At 44.5% G+C, this 14,865-nt stretch overlaps 1 protein-coding gene across 1 annotated transcript in view; it reads right to left on the bottom strand.

The window, feature by feature from the left end:
• Window positions 1–13,881, bottom strand: part of LOC122718872 — a 28,381-nt gene extending 14,500 nt beyond the window's left edge. The window contains exons 1-3 of the mRNA XM_043944251.1: window positions 10,289–13,881; window positions 3,370–3,614; window positions 2,327–2,611 (exon numbers count right to left, since the gene is read on the bottom strand). Of these exons, the coding sequence (XP_043800186.1) occupies window positions 2,327–2,611; window positions 3,370–3,614; window positions 10,289–13,315 (3,557 nt within the window). The 5' untranslated portion in view covers window positions 13,316–13,881. The remainder of the gene's footprint in view (window positions 1–2,326; window positions 2,612–3,369; window positions 3,615–10,288) is intronic.
• Window positions 13,882–14,865: the final 984 nt, after the last annotated feature.

The following is a 14,865-nucleotide window of genomic DNA, read 5'->3' as shown; positions in this document are numbered from 1 at the left end:
AAAAAAAAAAAAAAAAAAGAAGCTCGATACGATCGACCGCGAGAATTAATCGCTTTCGACTTCATCTTGTCATCCGCTCTTCTGAATCACCTTCCACGTATGGAAATGGAAACGATTTTTTTTCTTTCTTTCTCTTTCTTTCTTCGTTGCATCCTTGATTTTTCGGAAAGGCTGGGTTATCCTTGGACGAGCGGATCACCTTCTCCTTTAAATTTTCAACCGCGATCACCTTCGAGGGAGGTTGAGGGAGGGGTCGAGTAGAAAGAAGACGTATTCGAATAAGGAAGGGAAGCGGAGAGGCGGGTCGCGATTGGCCGGGAACAAGCTCCCGTAAAAGGGCTTGTCTGGTGTCCCAGTTTTCAGCGGCGCGTGCGTTCCCTTCATCTGCATAATACAACTTGTTTCATAATACGGTTGAGGGCCTCGAGGCCATACTTGGCCGACGTTTCAATACCCTCGAGCCAACAGATACGCACAAGAGATACAGGTGATATGTATATGTATATATATATATATATATATATATATGTTTGATCGAGAATTTCGTCCGTGGAATATCAATCGCGGCCGAGATTTTCGGATTATAACGAGATCTCTTAGAACATGTACAATCACGTTAAAAATTACAGAGATCTTTCTTTGAATTATTTGTATGAAACAATTTGTATGTGTTGAAGTGGATCTCGCGTAGTTCGTGAGATTGTTTGTAATATGTAAGAGATAGAGGAAATTTAATTAAATTTAATTTTGAAAATAACTAGATATCTTCGAAGGTTTAATTATTATGAAAATTAGAATGATTCTATCTTTTATTTAAATTATTTGTACGAAATAATCGTATGTTGAAGTGGATCTTGTAGTTTGAAACGTCTCGTGAGATTCTTTGCAATACGTAAGAGATACACAGGAAATTTAATCCTTTTGAAAATAACTAGATATTATTGGAAGGTTTAATCATTGAGAATTAGAATGATTCTATTATTTCTTTAATTTATTACGAAATAATATTGGGTATTGAAATGGAGATATTTAAGAGATAGAAAATGATCAAAATTTAACTTTCGAAATTAACGAGATCTCTAATCATTAAAGATTAAAACGATTCTATTTTCTCTTTAATTTTTCTACGAAACAAATGTGTATTGAAATGAGTCTCGCGTAGTTTTTGAGATTTTTTGCGATACTTAAGAGATACAAAATGATCAAAACTCTTCGAAATTATTTTAAAAGATACGATCACGTTAAAAATTAGAGCGATCCTATATTTTATTTAATTCGCTATTGAAATTATTGATCGTGTATTGAAATAGATCTCGCGTAGTTTTATAAGATTTTTTACGATACTTAGAGATAGAAAATGATCAAAATTTAACTCTTTCGAAATTATTTTAAAAGATACGATCACGTTAAAAATTAGAGCGATCTTTTCTTTAATTCACTATTGAAACGATCGTGTATTGAAATGTAGGATCTCGCGTGGTTTGAAACGTCTCGTAAGATTTTCTACGCGATACGTAAGAGATATAAAAGGATAGACGGGAGATTTAATCGCTTCGAGAATCGGAACGTACAATCGCGTTAAAAATTAAAAAAATAAAAAAAAAAAAGAAATCCTATTTTTTCCTTCAACTTATATAGTAAAATTGAATAGTAAGACGAGACGGTAGATCGCGTAGGTTTGAAACGTCTTGCAAGATTCTCTATGACACGAACGGCTGACGCATGCGCGATCGTGATGACAGCAACTCGATGCAACCCGACGTACGCCGTGGTGCGGAAACGTGATTTTTCGATAGCGATCGAACCGATTGAATAATACGACAAATACAACCGAGTAACGATATTACTCGTCCCTCGCCCCGAGATAGAATATTAAATCCGTAATAAAAAAAACAAGGAGTGTCATTAATCAACTATCCCCCCTTCTACTCGTTTTAATCTTGCCTGCAACGTCGAAATAAGTTTATGAGGCACGCGTTTCGTGTTAAAAAAAAAAAAGAAAAATTCTCGATTGATCAATCGAACGAAAATTGGTAAAAATCTTGATCTGTGGTAATTAGAAAAAAGCCGCGCCAATCTAGGATAGGAAGAGAAATTGAAACCGTTAATTCGCATCTTCGAATCGTTTATTCGTGTATTCACGTTTCGAAGCTCGAAAGTAGGTCACGTGTGCACACGTGTGAGCGCAGTTAAGATAAGATAAATCGATTCGGGGAAAATTTTGCAGAGAAGAGAGAAAAAGTGGATTTGGACAGAGGCAAAAAAACCGAAGCGAAGGAGAAAAAAAATTTATATCAGCCACGTTCGACGATTCCACATCGCTTACCCACAGGTGCAGAGCTCGCATATGCATTGCTCCTTCAGGGGGATCTTGGACAATATTTCGGGCAGTTTGGCCGGTAGCTGGCGGACGTCGTCCTCCTCGAGGGAATCGGGCGTCTGATCTCCTCTTCTCGGCTTCTCGGTCGGCCCCTCGTCGCCTCGCGTCGATTTGACGACCCTCTCCTCGATCCCCCGGCTCGGTTTCCCCGCAGCGGGCACCGGTTTCCTCGTCGGCGAGACATAGTCCCGAGGTTTGCCCTGTGGCGACTGTGGCCTCGAGTCGCTACGTCTGAAATTTGTATGTTTTTGTTGATCGATTCGTTCTTAGTTCTTGGCAACGATTCGAAGAGGGGGCAACTGTCGAATTTATGTAGAAATATATCCTTCGAATATATATATATATATATATATATGAAATTTCTTAACTTAAAACGATTTCACGTTTCATTTTAAAACTTTTATATTTTACGTATTTTACGTATCTTTATCAAGGAAAAAAATTTATTGAATATTAAAGTTTGTATTGTTGTTTTTGCGTGATATTTTATGAAAGCAATTATCAAGATGGATTTGTCAGGGCAATTATAGCGATAATATCGTTCGATGTCTTTTTATCTTTCCTGTTAACATAATTATTGCTCTCACATTCACTATTTTATTATTCTTATTTTTCTTCTTATATTTTTCTTTTATCTCCATCTTTGTCATTGCTTTCTCTATCGTCAATTTCTTTGTGAATAGAAATAATTTCGTCGTTCAATAACGAGAAATCGAACCAATTTCATTATTATAAAAACTTTGAAAATATTTCTATCCCCACGACTGTCAAACTAAGATGCAGATCCATCTTTTGATAGATAAGAAAATCTTTTCGACATCATGTTATTCTACACTTCGTAAGATTACACGATTAAAAAGGAATCTATTTTTCCAAAAAAATCGAACATAAACAAATATATCGTCGTTGTTCGAACTGCCGCATCGATCCAAGAAGAGTCACAAACGGTTAAAATCGGTTGGAAATTTCAATATTTGCAAGATTCTCACCTCTCAGGGCTCCGTTCCCTCTGTTGCGACGGTGGTCGGCTCGGTTTTCCAGCGGCTGGGATCGGTTTCTCTTCCCGCAATCCGGGGATTCCGCGGGGGTAGCCGGGCCGTTCCGGCGATTCCTTTCGCGGAGTGGAGGTGGCGAATCCGTCGTACCTGATGTCGTCGACGACATCCCGCGCCACCATGCTAGTCACCTGCTCTTTGTCGATGAACTCGCTCGTCGACTTCTCGATGACATCTCTCTGTAAAATAGGAGCACAGTATTTAGATTAGGCTAAATTAGACGGGAGGAAGATTCACAGGGGCACAGTGGAGAGAAAGAAAAGTTGGAAATATTTATATTATATTATATTATATTATATTATATTATATTATTGATTATTATATTATGTGAGTGATTATATTATATTAGCAAAAGCTACGACGTTTGATCGATTCTTCGTGGTTGATGTGACCGTGATGAGATTATATCAAAGTGCAAGTAAAATTAGAACGTATGTATATAGTAATATTATTAGTCCGAATTCCTATTTCAAACTGAACGTACGACATTTATGTGTAATTTATTTGACGTGTCGAAAAACTTGAGGATCTCGGAGCAATTTTCTTAAGATTAGCAATCTTTGTCAAGGAAATCTCACGCAAACAATTACGCTAATAAAAACGTTCCGTCTTGATCATCTTACTAATCACAGTTAGTACTTTCAGTTGGCAAATGGGTCGCGAATGTTTAATTGCTTTGCGACACGTGCAGCGCGCTCTTTTAGGAGAATTCGTGGAAAGAAGCGAAGAAAGGGAACGAGTCCAAGATGAAATCTAAGAGACTATTAAATTCAACTAGAGTAGAAAATTGAGTCGAAAACGCGACCAGCAGCGACCTTGCTCGTCGTTCGACGCTCGACACGCGCTTCATTTTATACGCTGGAGGATCGCTAGGAACGTAACCTTTTGCTCGACTTGATTCTCGAAGCTCGAAGCCACAAAATTCTCTCTCCTTTGATTCAACGAGACGAGTGATTTCTCGCAGCGAGGAAATAAAAGAAGGGAGAACGAAGGGGATTAATTGGAGGACGAAATCGTCGACATCGAATACCAACAACAATACACTGGATTAAAAATGGTGCTTGGCTCGACGGAATGCGGGTAACGCGAGATCGGGGCAGATGGCGTTTGTGCACACGCCTGCATCGTGTCGCATAACACGTCCCGCCATCTTGGAGGATTCGGTTTTCTCGTTCAGAGACGTGTCCTTACGACAGTTCACGCGCGCGAGGAATGCACGTTTGCACGTTGGAATCCCGTTTTAGATGGGAGATTTTCGCGAGAGAAAAAGATCCATTGGAATCGTCGACGAAATTTAGCTATTCCAGTTCATCCGGTTAGTCCAGTTCTCGATAATTTCTTTGCTCGAGTTATTATGTGAATTTCCAGATCGTGAAAAACTTGTAACGGAGAGAACATTGTATTTCTATTCGAAAGAAAGAGAATTTTAAGTGGAAACGAATTTTATGATAATTCGGTTAATCCAGTTTTCGGCAATTTCTTTGCTTGAGTTATTATGTGAATTTCCAGATCGTGGAAAAACTGGATCAAAAGAAAATCGAAACGTGAATGCAATTGTCGATGAATCTTGACAAGTTGATCGAACAGGACAACTTGTAACAGAGAGAACATTGAATTTCTATTCGAAAGAAAGAGAATTTTAATGATGGAAACGAATTTTATGGTACAGAGTGAAAGTATGATTTTTATTTCATTTAAAAAAGAAAAAGAATACGTAATTGGTGAGCAGATGTTGAATCGTAAAGGTATTCTAAGCGCTATTCAAAAGTACAGAGGTTACGCATATACGACGTATATAACCATAGAAACGTAAAAGATCGGTTTTTCTATTCGAAAATATTAAAGATTACAAAGGAATTTTACGAGTGAAAGTATAAAGATTTCAATATTAATTATCGAATAATTGAACGAAGAGATAGTTTTGGCATCATTTGAAAGATTACAGACATCGCGTAAAAGATCGGGTTCCCCCCCCTCCCCCTCCTCTTCCTCCATTCGAAGAAAAATATTAAATACAAACACGAACGATAGGGAACGAAAGTATGATTTCATTTTCGGTCGAAATTGGAAATATCGCAATAGAATGATTATTAAACGAATATAATTGATCGAAATCGACGGTAGAAGTATTATTCAAAGGTATTCAGAGGTCACGCATATATCCTCGAGGTTCGAGCTCCACACCCGTTTCGCCAAAATTACTCGTTGAATTATTTAATTCCGTTTTCGCGGCGAATACCTGTCGCTTTCCCTCCCAATACCGTTGAAAACAATTCGAGCTGGCGTACCAGGATGTCCCGCCACTTCAAAAATGAACGAATCAACGATTGGTCGAGTACCGAAGAGTTATGCGATTCAACGATACGTCCGCATTCGTGAAAATCGGCCGATGGAATTCCCTCGACGAATTTAGAGCGAAATTCTCGAATCACGTATTTCCCTTGCAATTACGTGCGTACACAGGCTGTGTCGCTTTGAAATATCTCCACGTGTATATCTCTTTTCGGTTCGTTAGCGTTGATCATTATACTTGGCAAGCACGTTCGTTCCCCGGCTTAACGTTATAATACGATAACAAGGCAAGCAACATTTGCTAATAACGTTAAAGGGGGGCCTTTATACCGTGGTCATTCAGCCACGTGTTTCTATATCGATATTAGCAAGGAGCTACGTCGGTTTATCGTGTCAATTTTCAATCGTTCCTTCGCAACAAATTCTACGCGATGTCTATAGGAGAATATTGGAGAGTGGCACCATCTTTCGTGCCATCGCGAAGAGTGATGACGTTGAACGTGCAATTAAAGTCCGTTCGATTCGCCCGTACAATACGAAAGTTTTATTTTATATTTATTTATATTTGATTAGCAGTTGAATTCAATTAATTCTCCGGTTATTAAAATATCAACGAATTATAAATCGCATGACAGTGTAATTATACGACAAAATAATATCTATCATACGATTGTTCATTTGTTATTGGACAAGTTTATTACTCAATATATAAAAGTTATTGCCACTTCGTCGAAAATAGAGGGGCTCTTTGTTCTTTTTGAATCTTCATTTTGAATGAATTATCCAATAATTCATTAATATTCGCATCTAAAGTCCGAATTTATCTAATCCAGAGATTAGGTTAGGTTAGGTTAGATTATCGCAATAGCTCTATTCAATCAACATTTCAGATAGTAACACATTATCGAATGAGCACAAACGTCGAGTAAACTCGAAACAACATCGCTATTACGCGAGTTTACGTACACGTCGAGCCGAAGCGTGCCCTGATATAAGCAAAATGCACGGATCATCGTGTGTTTGAACGAATAATCGAAAAACAGGGCTCTTTGCTGTTACTCTCGACAAGGACGCTGCCGTCACGCGACGAGATACCGCATTTATTGCCAATACCAGGTTATTTTCCAGTTACCACGAGGTGAGTCGCGTGATCTTTGACGATCCAAATTTTCTTAACGACAGCTGTTCTTTCAAACGTAGCGGAGATTAACGGTCGACACTTCTCGTTTCTTCGTAACGTCGAGAGAATTCGAAAAGAATTATCCATTAATATTTCGGCGTGTGTTCGAATCGTCGGCCAAGAACGAACTTGCCTCTCTACGAAAATAAATACGTTTCCTCTCGAATGCTCGCTTAACGCGAATCTCCTTCCACCGCGAAAAAGAAAGCAGAAGGCTCGAAATTGGCGTCATTAAGTCGGCCGGAGCGGAGCGTGCATGCAATTAACTCGAGTGTTCTCGTTAAAGACGCTCAAAGAGTCCGGTTTCGATTGTTACGTTAATTGGATCGAAAATAAAAAGAAATAAAAATAAAAGAAAATAAAAGATCCGCGAGGAGTTGAATTTTTATTCGGCATACCTGTTGAACCTACCTAGAAGCTCACGGAAGAAATTGATATTCGTAGGAAGGGAGAGAGTATCGACTGCCAAGTATTTCATCGGCCATCGCATCGAGACCTCGATAATCGATGTTAACGACGAATAAATCCTGTTCTACTGCCACTATTTCTCATATATATTTTTTATTATAATATTATTTGCCTATATTCCGTGGATAATTTTCAACTCTTTAGATACGATATTCGTCGAGTATTTATTTTTATTTATTTATAGCTTGTTTATAGTTGGAGAAAAAACGGAATAAAAAATTAAAAAGCATCGAAAAAAAGAAAAATCAATTTTTTAGCAAAGTAATCTCCAAAGAGGAGCTTCTATTTCGGATTCAATTTTCCGCAAAACAAAACCGCAACTTTCGGCGAAATAGTCGTGTAAAAAGTAGATTAGAATCATACTTTGTAAAAACGATTGCGCACGCGCTATATATACAAGCTATATATATATATATATAAATGAAAAGAAGCAAAAAGTTAAAAAGGATATAATTATAAATGACGCGATAATAATTTCAATCGATCGAAACGATATCTTGGCGTGTCATCGTTGATTACTATTTACGCGCAAATAGTACAACACGACGCGATGTTTACCTTCGTTAACGAGAAATTCTGTCAAATCCTATGCATAGATTCGTCGTAAATATCGTCGTTATCAACCTAAGCAAGGTCAGACAAACAAATACGCAATTCTTGAAATTCCATTGGTCTCGAACGACATCATTCACGAGTTAGGATATTACACGTACCGATAATTCATCACGCTCGCGGTAAACACGTATTTATACATTGATCGCGAGTTGCGCTTCGAACTCGAAACCGAGGAGAAGGGAGAGGGAGAAAAAAAAAAAAAACATGGTCGAAACGAACGATACGTAAAACGTGTGGAATCGTGTGGCAGACGACGAAACCAATATAGGAGGTCAAGTAAGAGGGACCGCGAGGAGATCGCGGCATGAAATTCAATTGGTTCCGCATTTGCACAGCTTACCGACGGCCGATGACATCACATCCAAACATGGTCACCGTGTTCCAAGGTAATTGTTCGTTACGTGTTGCGTTGGAAAGAAAACGAGCGTGCAAATTGAAATCGCAATCCTCGCAAAAGACACGACTCTTAAAATTCGTCGAAAATTCTTCGACGTCGATCAACGGTCGTTTCGTGCTCGAGGAGATAAACACAATGGAACGCTTTGGAATCGGGTCAAAGGTTGGCCAAAGCCAGTTCAAACTAACGAGCGTGACGGATCGACGGACGGATCGTGACTCGATCGAAGAAAAAATCGGGATGAGATCATCCGCGAACTTGGCCAACCTCCACGCGATCATTATCGCTTTGCATACACGCTTTGCCCCATTCGAGTCGATTACAGGTGATTGCAATGTGCACACGACACACGCCGCTCAATATTCCGTTGACTCTTATTAACCGAGCGCACGAGTCGTATATATATGTGTGTGTGCGAGTTTTCCATTCGGTCGATGGTTGTTTACTAGCCGTAGAGGTCGAAATTGTCGCCTCTATGAGAGAACTGCTCGAAAACGATTATACGATCGCCTTCTGCTAAACATTCGTGAACCCGTGGACGGAAATGTTTACGACTTGTCGTTAGAGTCGATGAGAGAAAACTGACGTTGTATTTCGATTACAGTGTATACAGGGTGTTGCTTCAATTCTTTCAATTGATGAAAGAAATTTGAAAAATTGTTAAAAAGAATTGGATATTTTTCGATTATAGATATGAATGAGTTATCGGTAAGAAGTAATTGGATGTAAAAAAAGAGAAATAAAGAATAATGTAGCGAGATAAAAAATTCATCTTCTTCGAACTGCGTATATATATATTTATAATCTCTATAATTTTTTGGAAAAATAAGAAAGCGATAAGATTATTTATTTTCATATAACAACGATTCAATTATAATTGAAAAATTTCCAAACTCGATTTACGACCGCGAAATCTTCGAACGAACAAATTTTATTCTACTTATCTTTTCAGACAGGATTACGAAACGAACTCGTACTATAAATACTACAAATGTATAGATACTACAATAATTATCCATTTATTAGATAGATTAGAAAAAGATATGAGAAAATGGACTATTCGTGGAACGATAGAGAAACGTACATGTTCGAACCTATTACTAGTGATAATTGGAACGCAAACAGGATTTATCGGTAAATACGTAAACGTATTCAACGCGTTCACGATTGCAAAGGACGGTGCGTGACGCGATACTATAATTAGTCGCAAGGAAACGCAGATTCAACTACTTTTTTTTTTTCTCGCGTTTTATAACACATTTGCATCGTATCTGTATGAAACGAAACGAAAAGGAACAACGATTCTCTTAAGTCTTAAGTCTTAAACTTACCAAGAGAAAACAGCGTTTTTTTTAATTTTATCGATATTTCGCCGATAGATCGAGAATTCTCTCTTATTCCACCGATTGTCACTCTTTCTGACACGGGTTACGTCAACTTTATTTTTAACCGAATAACGCGCGAGAACCTATGACCTTCGCCTGATTTGGAAGTGAAAGTATCTCTGACCGAGCCTCTTCCGCGACAGGCGTGTTGCTTGCCTTTGCCTGTTCACCTGTGTATTCTCTTCAAAACATCGTTTCATACAACGGCCAATTTTGTATATTCGATAATTTGGGAAAAATTCAACGAAATTCCTTTCTCTCTCTCTCTCTCTCTCTCTCTCGTTCCAACGAAAGTTCGAAGATCTTTCTCAACGAAAAAAAAATCTTCGAGCCAAATCCCACGTCGTCATTATTTCATCTTCTCCGCGATCGTTAAACGCGGTGCGGTTTTACGCAAGAGCTTGATTCAATAAAACCTCCTCGTACGATCTTTCGAGGAACAACGTTCGCCATTATGCCTCCCCCTTCCCCCCACCCACCACGAATAGATTAACTAATGGCTTACTCGTTACTCACCACGTCCTTACGCGTGTCCCTCGTGAATTCGCCGATGACACGCTCCTCCACCGCGTCGCGAACGTCCTGCACCGAGGTGAAACTGGACGATTGATCGATTACGTAAGAGGATCGAGCCACGTCGATATCGGTGCTATCCTTTTTATCGGTCACGTGTTTCTCCATCGAAATTTTCGTCGTATCGCGTCCAAGCAAGGGAGAGGTTGGCCTTCCTCCGTCTTCCGCGTCTCTCGCAGGCCCTTTTTCCCGATCAATCGGTTTCTTCCGATCCTGCGGCTTCTCGTACACGAACGAGCCATCCCAAGTCGAGGCGCCCGGTTTCGTCGGTCTCGAGGATCTGTCCACCTTTTCTGGACTGGTTGGGCGATCTTTTTCGGGCGACCCCTTTCCGTCCCCCGCTCGTTCCCTCGCGGCTGGTTCTCGCCGAGGCTCCTCGTCGCCGACTTCGCGAACGATCGTCGCGGAATATTTGGACGAGTCGAGGATCTCGGAGGTATCGGTGACGAGAGTGGTGCGCTCGAGGGTGGTCGAGGCGAGGAACTCGGAAGTCTCCTTCGAGGCGTCGGTCACGGTGATGGATTTTTCGCTGACGTAAGCCGTCGGCTCCTTCCTCAATTTTCCAAGATCCGTAGGCGACCTAGGAGCCTCCCCCTTGTCCGCTGGTCGACGAGAACCGTCGTCCGTGCACGGTTTCTTGTCGTCGACGGGTTTCTCGCGGACGAACGAACCGTCCCACGTCGAGGCGCCCGGTTTGCTCGGCCTCTCGCTCTTCCCAGGACTCGTCTCGGCCAATCTCGGCGACGGTCTCCGATCCACCGCCTTCTTCTCGAGATCGGCGCGCCCTTCCTCGATCGTAACAGACTTTTGCACCGCGGTTGGGACGCCGTCCCGGACGATCACCGTCTCCACGGAGCTGGTCGAGTAGTCGAGGTTCGATGAGTCGGAGTAACTGTGGTGCACGCTCGATTGCTCCATCACGATGGAGTTGCTGAAAACTTTGGAGATTCGCTCGGTGGTGTCGCGAATGTCCAACGTGGTGTCGGCGACGTGCTTCCTCGACCTCGGCACGGGGCTGTCTCCGACCGGTCCTCCTCTCCTCGTTCCCGTCGATCTCTCCGCGACGAAGGTCCCGTCCCAGGTCGAGGAGCCAGGCTTCGTGATCCCGACGTCTCTCGTCGTCTTCCCGGCTCTCTCCGGTGTTTCCGGCCTGCTCGAGGAGTCGGCGGCCCGTGTCGGTTGCACGACATCGTACACGATCGTCTCGTGGACCGAGGATAGACTCGAGTCCCTGATGTCGGTGAAACTCTGCTGGCTGGACGAGTGCTCGACCACGTAGGAAGCTGTCGAAATTTCCGCCTCGTTTATCGAGTTGTCCCCCGTCACGTCGCGGATCACTATGCTCGAGTCGGCGATCGATTTTCCACAGGGCTCCCCCTTTCGACCCGCGTTAACGAAACCGCCGTCCCACGTGGACCGACCAGGCTTCTGACTCCGCGTGTCCCGTGCCCCTCCCGTCTCCTCGGCGCTCGGTCGTCGAGGTGGGGGGTGGCCGCCACCCTCCTCCTCGAATCTTCGAATCTCGCCCGAATCTTCCTCCAAAATGGCGGCGGACACGGAGCTCGCCTTCTCGACCGTCTTTCTCCTCTCGTCCGTGGCGGTCGCGTATTCCACGATGTACGACGAGGAAACGGACGACTCTGAAACCGTGGACACGTTCTGCTCCTCGGTCACGTCTTGAACGTCCACGTCGGAGTCGTGCCGCTTCTCGCTCCTCCTCACCACCGTTCTCTCGCCGAGGGACGTCGTCGTTGACCGTCCCTTCCCGCCCTCGCCCTCCTCGAACCCTCCGTTCCAGCTCGATTCCCCTGGCCTCGCCGCTCTTCCTCGAGGCGGAGACACGACCCCGTCCCTCCGCTCCTCCGACAAGAACCTCGAGGAATCGTGCGTCGACCGCCTCTTCTCCACTCCATCCCGACCCCAACCTTCCCCGCGCCTTCGAGCGGAGGCTTCCACGCCCGACGCTCTCTCCCCGTCCAGGAACACCCCAGTGGACTCGAACACGTTCCTCTTCCTCGGCTCTGGCGTCTTCTCGATCACGAACGTGCCGTCCCACGCGGACTCGGCTGGCTTCGAGCGACTACCCTTTCGATACGCGTCCACTCGCGGCCCAGCGAAATCGATCGTGTCCTCGGACACGGTCCTCGGGTCGCGAGCCACCGTGGAACGCTGATCGATGAACGAGGAGCTCTGCCGAGATTCGGAGATTTCAACGCTGGACGAGCTCTCCCTCGCGCCACCAGCCTCGAACACTTTCGACACGAGCCGATCCACCTTCGCCTCGTCCCGCGTCTCCCCCCTCCCCTTGGAAGGGCTCTCGCTCACGAACGTGCCGTCCCACGTCGATTGTCCAGGCTTGTTGCACCGCGTCGCCACCCCGCCAATAATTCTCCTCTCCTCCTTCGAGGAGGAATCGTCCGTGAATTTGACCCGAGCCTCGGACGGCGCCTCGACGCTCGTCGTCTCCACGCTGCGACTACGAGCGCTCGTCACCCTCCCGCCTTCGTCCACCCACTCGCCCGTCGTCTCGTGAATCCTGCTCGTGCTCGTGCGCCCGTCCCTCGTCGTCTCCTCGTACGTCGTCCTGCTGCTCGATTCTCTGCTCTCGTACGACGAGGCGCCGTTCACCGATCTCTCCACGCTCCCCGCCGATTTAACGTCGCGCGTCCGCTCCTTGCTTAAGAAGTCTTGACAACTTTTCTTCCCCGTGTCGCGGCGCGTCGAGCTGGTCTGGGGGGCGGACTCGATGATCTCGATGACGTTGCCCTTCGAATCAGTGATAACCTCGCGGCTCGTCACCTCCAACACGCTGCTCCTCGACTCGCTCTCCACTACCCGCCTCGCCTCCTCGACCACGCTCGACGACACCACCTCGACCGTCCCCGTCTCGGCCGAGGAGGTGGCCGTCGCGGCGACTTCCTTGCTCCCGGCCCCCTTGCTCCTCCCGCCGCCCTTCTTCCGTATAGTCATCCCAGATCTCCTCGCGTACACTTCCTCCTCCTTAACTACTTACTCTCATGCGAAACGACCAGCTAAGGTGCGCGGAAAATCGGCCACCGTGTTCGTCACAACGGCGTATCTGTCGCGATAGTTGGAGCCGGACTGAAGCGACCGGCCTCGTTTGCAAACTCGTTCCTCTCTCTCTCTCTCTCTCTTCGTCCCTCGGTTCTTGCGCTCGTCTTTCTCTCTCTCTCTCTTTCTTACACTCGCCGAGTAGCGTTGCTAGGTCTCTGTATGCGCGTATATATATATATATATATATATATATATATATATAGTTTCTCTCTGTTTTGTACGTAAGCGCGTTGAATACGCGCGAAAGATGGCGAAACGGAACGAAACGCGGTCGAAAGAGTCGATCACGGTCGATTCGGTTAGGTTGCGATGTTCTCGGCTCGGTACCGCGAGTCGATGTGGCATCGGCGATGCCTCGCTGGCCCTAGTGACCACACGGTACACCGTTCCTCTCCGTCACTACCATTGCCACCACGTACCGCGGCTCTTTTGCCTGGAGAACCCGATCCGGTCTCCCTACTTTTCCTCTCGCGTGTGTGTCGCCCGGCGTGGGATGTTACTCGCGTGTGTGCACGCGAGACTCTCATTGCGAGCGCGCAAATACTTCTTCCTCCGCTTCTTCCCTCCAGACCGGCTCGTCCCCCCTCCTCCCCTTCGCCCACCGAGTGTCCTCTTTAAGGACACGATTTATCTCCCATCGTTTACTCCCTTACTCCGCGTTTACGCTCCTCTCCGCCTCGCCTCGCCTCGCCTCGTCTCGGTTTTTTCTTCTCCTCTCAGTCGAGATACGATTCTTCGAGTTTAAGCGACGAGCGAGAAATGTCGAGTATAAAGTAAAAGAAATTGTATATATATATGTATATATATGTATGTATAGTATAGATTGATAGGAGCGAGAGCGATTTTTTTTCTCTCTCGAATATACTCGTTCAAAATATTTACAGTTTTTAAGCTCGAATGATTTTAGAATGTGCGCGGGTCGGAAGATGCCAACTGCGCATCACACTGTGTATATCGAGGATATATATCGCGTTCCGGTGAGTGGAAAGCGAGTACAATGCGTCTCGTCTGTCTCGTTACGTTCAATCCGCACGGACGCGTCGAATTATTAAGCTTCAAACTTTGCCCGATCGTGGCATTAATCCCCGTTCCCATCGAGGCTAAGTTTAGCCGAACGGTGCTCGACCGTAATACGCCGGCATCTAGATGCGGAGAGGGTTTTCCCGCGCTCGCATTATTCCACGCACACCTGCCGCCACGGATGCAAACGCGATTGTAATCGTGGATTCATTTACGAAGCTACGAGTTCGTTGCGCAACCCGTTTCGCGGGCGAAACGCGGTCCCCGTTGAATTTTTCTTCTTTTCTTTTCAGAAAATTGGATTCTCGTCCCTTTCGATATCTCGAAATCGAGTCACTCTCGAGATAATTGTAGCTTAATGTATTATTCACGCGACAACTTCTAATTAATTGTAATTAACGTAATAACAAATTTCGTAAGAATTT

This window comes from Apis laboriosa, unplaced genomic scaffold (genome assembly GCF_014066325.1).
Source record: "Apis laboriosa isolate Shangri-la unplaced genomic scaffold, ASM1406632v1 scaffold11_cov152, whole genome shotgun sequence".
Lineage (NCBI taxonomy): Eukaryota > Metazoa > Arthropoda > Insecta > Hymenoptera > Apidae > Apis > Apis laboriosa.
The sequence above is the reverse complement of the archived record's forward strand: the minus strand, read 5'-3'. Positions and strand labels throughout refer to the sequence as shown.